This window comes from Sminthopsis crassicaudata, chromosome 5 (genome assembly GCF_048593235.1).
Source record: "Sminthopsis crassicaudata isolate SCR6 chromosome 5, ASM4859323v1, whole genome shotgun sequence".
NCBI lineage: Eukaryota > Metazoa > Chordata > Mammalia > Dasyuromorphia > Dasyuridae > Sminthopsis > Sminthopsis crassicaudata.
The window spans coordinates 297,633,355-297,643,156 of record NC_133621.1 but is presented as its reverse complement, the minus strand read 5'-3'; the positions used below and the strand labels follow the sequence as shown (position 1 = coordinate 297,643,156).

General features: G+C 54.9%; 1 protein-coding gene across 1 annotated transcript; it reads left to right on the top strand.

Annotated features, from left to right (window-relative positions):
* Positions 1–949: 949 nt before the first annotated feature.
* On the top strand, positions 950–9,785 carry EIF3D (eukaryotic translation initiation factor 3 subunit D). Its single transcript, XM_074271578.1, has 15 exons — positions 950–1,344; positions 2,451–2,583; positions 2,803–2,848; positions 3,038–3,174; positions 4,201–4,286; positions 4,640–4,712; positions 4,880–4,992; positions 5,137–5,269; positions 5,562–5,709; positions 5,902–6,032; positions 6,155–6,240; positions 6,321–6,450; positions 8,507–8,649; positions 8,769–9,049; positions 9,637–9,785. The coding sequence occupies exons 2-15, from the start codon at positions 2,461–2,463 to the stop codon at positions 9,648–9,650; spliced, it is 1,644 nt and encodes a 547-aa protein (XP_074127679.1). The 5' UTR covers positions 950–1,344; positions 2,451–2,460; the 3' UTR covers positions 9,651–9,785.
* Positions 9,786–9,802: the final 17 nt, after the last annotated feature.

Genomic DNA, 9,802 nt, shown 5'->3' with positions numbered 1-9,802 from the left:
CCGCACATCATCAACAGTTCGTGCAGGGGAGGGGCTTTAATAATGTTTAGAAGTACAAAGGGGTCCCAAGACCTAAGCTCGGAGCTTCTCAAAGCCATATCCTGAGGTTTAAGAGGTTAAACTGGGAGAAAACGGTTTTGAGATTCCCTGACGTAAATCGTGAGCCGGTCGGGGTGAGGCGGGGCGGGGATGGCAACTGTCTGCGGTGGATTGGGAGGCTGGGGGGCGTGGCTAGAAAGGGGATGAGCCTCTCCCGGGGACCGGGGACTGGACTAGAGTCAGACTTGGGTTCAAATCCGACCTTAACTTCTCTGAAGCCCCCGTTTCTTCATTTGTAAAATGGGAAGGACCCTGATACCTGGAGTAACTACCTCATAGGGCTATTGTTTCAGAAAAGTTCGTTTAAAAATTAAAATGTCAACAACACTAGCACAGCATTTATATGGCATTTTAAGGTTTTGAGCAATAGTTTCCTCCCGACAACTCTGGGAGGAGGGTGCAGTTGTGATGCCCATTTTATAGATGAGGCGCTGAGGCAGGCAGAAGTGAAATGACTTGTCCGGAGTCCCGCGGCCAGTGCCTGCGGCGGGATTTGAACCCAGAATTTTCGGACCTCGCGCAGGTCAATGTCACTTCATACACCTGTCACCTGTTTCACAGGCTTCGGGCGTCATATAAGCCGCTCGCTATAGTTATAATTATCACAACATCCACCACAGTGGCAGAGGGACCGAGACAGGGCGCACCGGGAGCATTGCGTACTGGTCCTGCCTAGGGCCGGCTAACCCGGCTGAGTACAGAAGCCCGGGAAAAGACGGAAGAACAGGAGCGCGGGGCATTACGGGATATAGAGGGGCATGAGAAGGGAACCGCCCACTGCGCGAGGCACTAGGAGATACTGAGGGGCAGGAGAGAGCGTCGGGCTCTTCCGCGGGGCATTATGGGATACTGGGAGGGAAAACAGCCATCACCTCCAGAACGACACGTTCCAATCGTAAACGTAATCCCGTCCCCTCGCCGGATGTGCAGTTTACGTACGTGGACACGCTTCGGTCCATCTCTTTTTTTTCTCCCTCTAAGGCTGGGACGCATTTCCGGCCTTCGCTTTCCTTTACGGCTCTGCGGCTTCGCCCCGCCTTCTACCTCCCCTACCCGAAGAGAGCGAGACGGCGCTTTTTCCCGCTGTTTTACGACAGGGCCGGCCGCGCTGCGCCGCTTTACGGTGCCGGGAGCTGCGCGCGCATCCCGCGTCCCTTCCTGGTCGGCCACTGGAGAGTGGCTGGCGGCGCCGGCACCGCTCCCGTAACCATCCGTCTCCATCGGGACCGGCCGCGGCCTGAACAGGTGAGCGGCGCCGGGCCCAGGTCCGGGACACCTGGGAGAGCCCCGTGGCGGGTGCGGCTCCAGATTCCCGCTGTCTCCGCAGCCGGAGAAGCGAACCGGGCCTCACCCCCGGCCTCAGTTTCCCCCCTATACAACGGGGCCGGAAAGGGGGTGGGTCTACTTCCCCCGGACCGGGCCTCCCGGCGATCATTGCTGCTGCACTTGGAGTTCCTAGGCCAGGACGGGGGCGCTGGCTCCAGGCCACCAGCTTATGTCAAATATGGGGTTGCAAAGCCCTGAGACTCTCCTAGCACGGGCCACCCCCTGGTCTCTCGGGACCCCCTCTTGGAGTCCATGCCCCCGGGCTGGGGGCCCCTGACATGGGCCAGACACCCTCAGTGTAACAGGTGGAGCCCACGCTGGGCTTCCCGGGAAGTCTGGGGGCAGGAAGGGGAAAGGAGGGGCAGGAGAGGACGTGTGACGGGCTTCCTGGGCCCCGCGTCGGCCGGAGAGGGTGAAAACGCGCAGGGCAAGAGCAGCAACGCCGACACTTGACAGTTACAGCTGTCAGGCAACCGACAGTGCTACAGTGTAACAGGGCGGGCGGGAGCCGGAGCGCCCAGGCCGGGCTGCGCGCCCCCTCCCAGCGGCCCTCTGCTCTCCCGGCACCCCGGCGTATGTGAGCAGAATTAAAACTAGAGCAGTCCAAATCCGGCTGTGTGAACCTGGGCAAGTCTCTTCCCCGTCTGCCTCCGTTTCCCCATCTGTAAAATGGGCTGGAGAAGGAAATGGCCAACCTTCAGTGTCCTTGCAGAAAAAACCCCCGGTGGTGTACAGTGGGCCAGACTAACAACTGGTCACTTGTGCTCATGCTGTGGCTTGCCCTTCGATGTCATTTCTCCAAGCTTGGCTTTGGTAGCTATAAAGTTGGGTCATAATACCGGCCCTGCCTGCTTCTGCGGTTGTTTGTTGCCGTCCAGGAATGGAAGTCGCTGTGACTTACCACAGAGCCCCATCGGCCACAACGGGTGGGAACAGGCTTGACCTGCTGGGAGGCGGGGGGAGGAGATGCTCTCTGGCTTTGAGCTTCTCCACCTTGGCAGTAATGCCCTGTTTGTCTTTTTAAGGTTTTAGAAGATGGCAAAATTTGTGACTCCGGTGATCCAGGACAACCCCTCAGGCTGGGGCCCGTGCGCCGTCCCCGAACAGTTTCGGGACATGCCCTATCAGCCGTTCAGTAAAGGAGATCGGTTGGGCAAGGTAATTGGGAGGGAGCTGGAGGCTGGTCTGGGAAGGCAGGACCAGCTGGCTGGCGGCGCGGGCTCCCGTCTTCCTTGTGAGGGCGCCTGTGAGAGGGTCAGTGTGACAGACAAGATGCTTCGTGGGCGCAAAGCCGCGCTGTCGCTGACTGGGGTTTTCCGAGACAGCCGACGTTCGGCCACTGACCTGGGCCTTCTCTCTCCTTGTCATCCCCGTTAGGTTGCAGACTGGACGGGCGCCACCTACCAGGATAAGAGGTATACGAGTAAGTGATGCTGAATTGACTTTGTGAAGTTGGAGCTCAGGGAAATGTCTGAAGAGGATTTGTTCTGTTGTGTGACTCCCCTGTCCGTTCCCCTCCCTGGGCTTGGCTCTTCATCAGAAGCCGCTGGACTGAGGGCCCTGAAGGTCCCTTTCAGGTTCTGAATCCGCGTTTGTTCTGTTGTCTCTTCAGATAAGTATTCCTCCCAGTTTGGTGGTGGAAGTCAGTATGCTTATTTCCATGAGGAGGACGAGACCAGCTTCCAACTGGTAGACACAGCCCGGACCCAGAAGACGGCTTACCAGAGGAACAGGATGAGGTTTGCCCAGGTAGGACCAGACCACCTCCGGGGGCCCTGCTGTTAGAGTCTGAGCATTGCTGAAAATGCTCACCTGTGGGCCTTAGGGTTAATTCACCCAAGAAAAGTCACACTTTCCTTGGGGGAAAAGCGGCCCATTAGCAGTGGCTTACCTTACCAGGGCTTTTTCAGCTCCTCACACGAAGGGCTAAAGATTTTAATTCCGGAGTCTGTAAGCATTTAAGATGCTCAATGGCCAGTCTGTGACCCTAAGCAAGGAGTTGTGGGACAAGTGCCAGCCTGAACTGGCAGAGGGCATTTCCGAGAGTTCCTGTACCCCTGAAATCACTGAACACTGGGTTCGGTCCAAACCCAAAATGGTGGGCAGCAAGACTGTCTTTTCACAATGGGGTCAGATGAGCATGGCGGATGTAAGAAGTTGCGAGATGGAGCTTAACAACATCCTCATAAGATGCTAACCATGGATGGGTGCAGGCTCTGGCAAGGGTGGGGATTGCCCAGACCTGCCCTGACTAGGGGAGGAGGGCTATCTCATATACTCGTTTCTGCAGTAACCTTTTCCTAAGAAAGCTGTCCATAAAACAAGCCACAGTTAGCTTTAGTGGTTTTAAAGTAGAAAGGTTTTAACGCTTTCAACCATACTTTGTCCCTTTTCTATGTAGAACCCAATTTGTACAAGGGGGCTTCAGTCCCTAGGATAGCGTCTATACCTATGTTCCCCAAGATAGCCATGAATTAAGAGTAAAGGTCATGGAAAAAGCCTTGAAAACTCCAAAAGCACTTTTCTGACACATGTGCCCTTTGCTGGGTTGGGCTGCGTTGTTGGGTTAATTACTCTTGAGGGCATTTCTTAACTACATGTGACCAGTCATGTTACGTAAGCTCTTTAAAGTAGCAAAAGAAAGTTGCTCCTCGTTTTAGATGCTTCCCACCTGCACCCCCAAACACTGGGCTTACTTGTAGTGTCAAGGCATTCGTGCACAGCCCTACTAATCTGTCACAAACCCTAACCCTGTGAGCATCTTCTCTTCTTCAGCGGAATCTTCGGAGGGACAAGGACCGTCGGAATATGTTGCAGTTCAACCTGCAGACCCTGCCTAAGAGTGCCAAGCAGAAGGAGAGGTAAGGGAGGGCAGATTCTGTTAGGAGTTGACCTGGTTTCTCCATGCTGGACTGGGCCTTCATTCTGTTGGGCTGGATGGGCCATGCTGGCTTCCCTGTGACTGTACCCTAGAACACATGTGTGATGTCCCTGGGAAGAAAAGGCCGGCCCAGCGGGTGCTGCTTGTGCCTGCCTCACGTTCCCCAGGGCAGCTTTGACCCAAGCTGTCTAGGACTGTCCCATTGAGAGATACAGGGGAAACATAGGGCTCTAAGAGCTTTGCTGAGGAAAGGGGCCATCCATTCGTTGTGAGGAGCAGGCCAGCCCAGGGACACATGCTTTTGCTAAAGTTATGTTTTCTTTGGCCTTTCAGAGACCGCATACGTCTGCAAAAGAAGTTCCAGAAGCAGTTTGGAGTAAGGCAGAAATGGGATCAAAAATCCCAGGTACGAGCCAGTCCTGCACTTGAGGGTGGCCTAGGGGACCCCAGCGGGGTGGGGCATCCATTTCCTCACTCTCAGGGCCCCCACTCAGCCCAGAAAGAGAATCCTTGCTATTATGTGGCCTTGGTGTATTCACACTCCTTTCCTTTTCCATGACTTTCCTCCCACAGAAGCCCCGAGATTCTTCTGTCGAGGTTCGTAGTGACTGGGAAGTGAAGGAAGAAATGGATTTTCCTCAGTTAATGAAGATGCGTTACTTAGAGGTGTCAGAGCCACAGGATATGTGAGTGGCCCCCGTCATCCCTCCACACTGGGTGTGCTCCCCAGGGCCCAGGCCACTGAGTGGGCAGCTCTCATGTCAGGGGGTACGGGACTGGCCCTCCAACTAGGTACCACCCATCCCTGATTTGCCTTCTCCCACCTGCAGCGAGTGCTGTGGGGCCCTGGAATATTACGACAAGGCCTTTGACCGGATCACCACAAGGAATGAGAAGCCTCTGCGGAGCATCAAGCGCATCTTCCACACCGTCACCACGACAGATGATCCCGTCATACGCAAGGTGCCTCTTCCCCTCCCCTTTCTCTAGTTAGAACAGGGACCAGCCAGCTCTCCCCATGTGCATGTGGGAGGGGTGAGATTTAAAACAAACATCCAACTACTCACGCTGGGGTCAGCTTTGTGTGCCACGGGTGATGTGGCTTCGCACATGCGCTCCCCTGGCTGATCAGTGTCACAGCACCAGCGTAGGAGCCACGTGGCCACAGACTGACCGCTTCTGCATCCCAGCACATACCACGGCTGAAGAGCATCTGCCTTCGAGGGTGATTGATCCTTCCCTGTTTTCTTGGCAGCTGGCAAAGACTCAGGGCAATGTGTTTGCCACAGACGCCATCCTGGCCACGCTGATGAGCTGCACTCGCTCAGTCTATTCCTGGGATATTGTCGTCCAGAGGGTCGGCTCCAAGCTCTTTTTTGACAAAAGGGACAACTCGGACTTTGGTGAGTTTTTCTAGTGGACGTTGGAACCCAAGGTCAGGTCTTTCATCTGTCTTTCTGTACTTTTGTCATTTATGGTGACCTGGGTGCCTTGGAGGAAGTGGGAGAGGGCTCCAACTGGGGATGTTGGCCCTGGGGAAGGGGGCCCACTCATCTGCCTGTTCAGGCGCTCTCACCTTCCCGTTTCCCTCATAGACCTCCTGACCGTGAGTGAAACTGCCAACGAGCCCCCTCAGGATGAAGGCAACTCCTTCAACTCGCCCCGTAACCTTGCCATGGAGGCCACCTACATCAACCACAACTTCTCTCAGCAGTGCCTACGAATGGTGAGAGAGCAGAGGGATCCTCCCCACAGGAACCGCATGTGGGCCCCAGGCTTCACTGGGCAGGGCAAGGTGGGCCAAGCTCTCTGCTGCCACACTCACCAGCTCTTCTGAATTCTGTGCAGGGAAAGGAAAGATACAAGTTTCCCAATCCAAATCCATTTGTGGAGGATGACATGGACAAGAATGAAATCGCCTCGGTTGCGTATCGGTACGTTGGGTCTGTGCTGGGGCAGGCAGTGTGATTCTCTGGGGCCAGGCCGGGCTGAGTCTCCTTTCTCATTCCTGCAGGTACCGGAGGTGGAAGCTTGGTGATGACATCGACCTCATCGTCCGCTGTGAGCATGACGGCGTGATGACTGGGGCCAATGGAGAGGTGTCTTTCATCAACATTAAGACCCTCAATGAATGGGATTCTAGGGTGAGTGCTCCCCTGACCCCCTGATGACTTACCCAGAACTCTGTGCCGGCCTCCCCACAGCTCCACGCTTAGCATCCACGTCTCCTAGGTGTTCAGCCTCTGGCAGACAGGCACAGGGGATGACCACTGAGGCTCCCTGTTGCTTGTTCCCTGCTTCATTCTCTCCTCTCACGGCTGCCCAACCACTGTCTGCACAGATTTGGTGTCTTCATTTCTCTCCCATAATAGCTTGGTCTGAAAGCCTCCTTCAGGTTTGTGTTTTATCTGTGACCCAGCAGCCTCCCTTCCATGACTTAGCTTCCTTACTGACCTGGTCGCACCCATCTAAGGAAGGCTCCATCTGAGGAGCACTTCCTCTATTGTTCCTCCTTCTCGGGGTCCCCGGTGAGTACTGCCACCCTCTGAAGCGTCTGCCTTCACTTCCCCACTCTGTCCTGAGCTAAAGGGTAGGTAAGACTAGGCCCAGGGCTTTGTTCCTGTGTCTCCAGCTGCCGCCATTTAAACAGGAAAAATAAGTTGTTTTGGAGGTGTTGGATTGAGAATGCCCTGGACATTGAGCCGGTGCTGTGGACCTGGAGCTCAGAAGAGAATAGAGCTGAATAGATAGATCCAGGAATCATTAATTCACCCAAGGCCAACAAGATTCCCAAGTGAGAGCAAAGAGAAGAGGGCCCGAGATCGAGCCGTAGGCGAGGATTGGGAGCTGGGCTACTGAGGCCTTTAAAAGAGAGGAGCTGAGAAGGGGGCCATGGGATTTGGGGGCACATGTAATCGGCAAAGTGCCTGCAGAGAGTCTGGGGCTACTCTGAATGCTTCTAACTTTGTAGTGGACAGGGGGAGGTGAGGGCTATAAGTTGGGGGTTTTCTTTTCCCAGAAGGCACTTTCTCTGCTTCTGGTCTCCTAGGTTTGGAGCTGCCCCGCCCCCCATTTAGGAAGAGGTGGAAAAGCCCTTACCCATCACCCCATGCACCCTTCTGGTTCAGTAAGGTCATTTCTCTAGACTCATTCAAGCTCTGGCACATGTAGTTATGCAAATACTTTGGGTTGAACCTGCTTCCTCACTGATTCTGCCTCAAAAGTCATCCTCCAGTGACCTTCCTGGCCACCTAATCCCCTCAAGTTATTCCTCTGCTCCTCTTCTTTAACTCCAGGCAGGATCTGACAGGTACCCACTCTTTTAGGCCAATGTGATGGGGTTTTTTTTGTTTGTTTGTTTGTTTGTTTTAAAAAAAAAAAAAAAAAAAAAAAAGCCTGGTTTCTCCCATCAGCCTGCACTGTCCCTCTCTGGTCTGTTGCCATTGGCAGTCACTTTTCCTAATTCCATCCCGTCTTCTCTCCACACAGTCAAGCTTATCAGTGCCCATCCTGGCCCTCACAGTGTCCTTTAGCTCTTCCTTGTCCCCTGACTTCCTGGTGGTGCTCCTCCATCGCCGTCCATGGAGCTTGTTGACCTTGCACTTTATGTCTGAGATGAGTTCAGAAGTCACTAGAGAGCTGGATTGTTGTCCTAACAGGTTCCATGCTTCAAGACCCTGCCCAACTCTCCATTGGTCAGCCTTGGTCAATCCTATGCCCAGTCCTGTGCTCTCATTCTGGGCCTTGTAAAAGGCAGTCCCAGAGCCCCTTCAGAGCTTCATGGCCACCTCTGAAGAGGAGCCTTCTGACCTAGCCCTTTCCCCTAAGCACCCTTCCACAATCTGACTCCTTGATTGACTCCAAGTCTCCCAGCCCTCAGTGCCCCACCCCATCCTTGAGGCATTCCTCCTGGCGCCTGGTTTCTCTACTTAGGTACACACAGAGCACTTGCACCAAACCCTCTGATCTGAGCAACAAGCACCCCCGGGGTGTAGGAAGCCTCCCTTCTGCCCTGCCCTGTTGTATCCATGGCTGGTGCTTGGTGATTGATGGGCCATTGCCCAGGCCGGTGTCAGCGCACCCAATTTCTTTCTTCCTCCTTGGATTCTGGCCTTTTCAGGGTCCCTCACCCAGTGGGGTATAGCTGAGAAAGAGCCTCAGAACACTGACCTCCCCATGGTGGCCATTTTCCCTTGACAGCACTGCAATGGTGTGGACTGGCGTCAGAAACTGGACTCTCAGCGGGGGGCAGTCATCGCCACAGAACTTAAGAACAACAGCTACAAGCTGGCTCGCTGGACCTGCTGCGCGCTGCTGGCCGGATCGGAGTACCTCAAGCTTGGGTGAGAACCATGACCGGCCCCGGGAAGCTGTGGGGAGTGGGTTCCACTGGCCACGATCACCCTTGAGGACTCCCCGGGAAGTCCGCCACAGAGCTCCATACCTCCCTCCTTCTCCTCAGGTACGTGTCCCGCTACCACGTCAAGGACTCGGCTCGTCACGTCATCCTGGGCACCCAACAGTTCAAGCCCAATGAGTTTGCCAGCCAGATCAACCTGAGTGTGGAAAATGCCTGGGGCATCCTGCGCTGCGTGATCGACATCTGCATGAAGCTGGAGGAGGGCAAGTACCTCATCCTCAAAGACCCCAACAAGCAGGTGATCCGCGTCTACAGCCTGCCCGATGGCACCTTCAGCTCTGATGAGGACGATGACAATGAAGATGAAGATGAGGACGAGGAAGGTCTGTGGGCCGTGGGAAAGGGTGGGAGGGATCTTCGAGGGAGTCGTAGCAGCTCCCCTTTCTGGCTCCAGACCCAGACCCTCTGGGGGAATGAAGAAGATGGACTGGGGGTGTCTCCAATGGGTTGTTCAAGGTCTCGGGGCTAATAAGTGACAATGCTGGGTTCTGATTCTGGGCCTCCTAAGAGGAAGTGTGCAACCCCTGGGACTACTCCCAGGTCTTGGGCTCCTGCCTGCATGGCCACGAGTGGGCCACCTAGACAGGACACAATCCAGGGGCCTGAGAGCTCCAGCAGCTGTAGCACTGGGCCAGAGAGGATGAAGGCTTGGGTTCCAATCCTCCTTCACACAGCGGATAACTGGAGGACTGGGGGAGGAGAGAGTTCTGGGCCCTTGAACCCCCTGAGGTCGTGGGGCTGAAATCAGCAGCTCTTGAAACAAAAGCCAGCACCAGGTGTTAATCACTGACTGGGTGGTCAAGGCTACACCTCAAGAGAGGACACGGGGGTCGCTGGGAATGAATGTTTGAGTAGTAGGGAAAAGGCCGCCCTTTGCCATGCACTCATGCCCCTGTTCCCTGTCTTTCAGAGGAAGAAGCGTAAACGGGACGGCAAGGCCAGACGTACACCCCTGCACATCTTCAGCCTCTTTGCCGAGAAGGGACTAGAGGATCCTGTGGGGATTAGCCTTGTCTACACAGAGGTTTAATAGATGAAATAAAGAGAAACCTAATTCAACTGTTTGTTTGGCATAG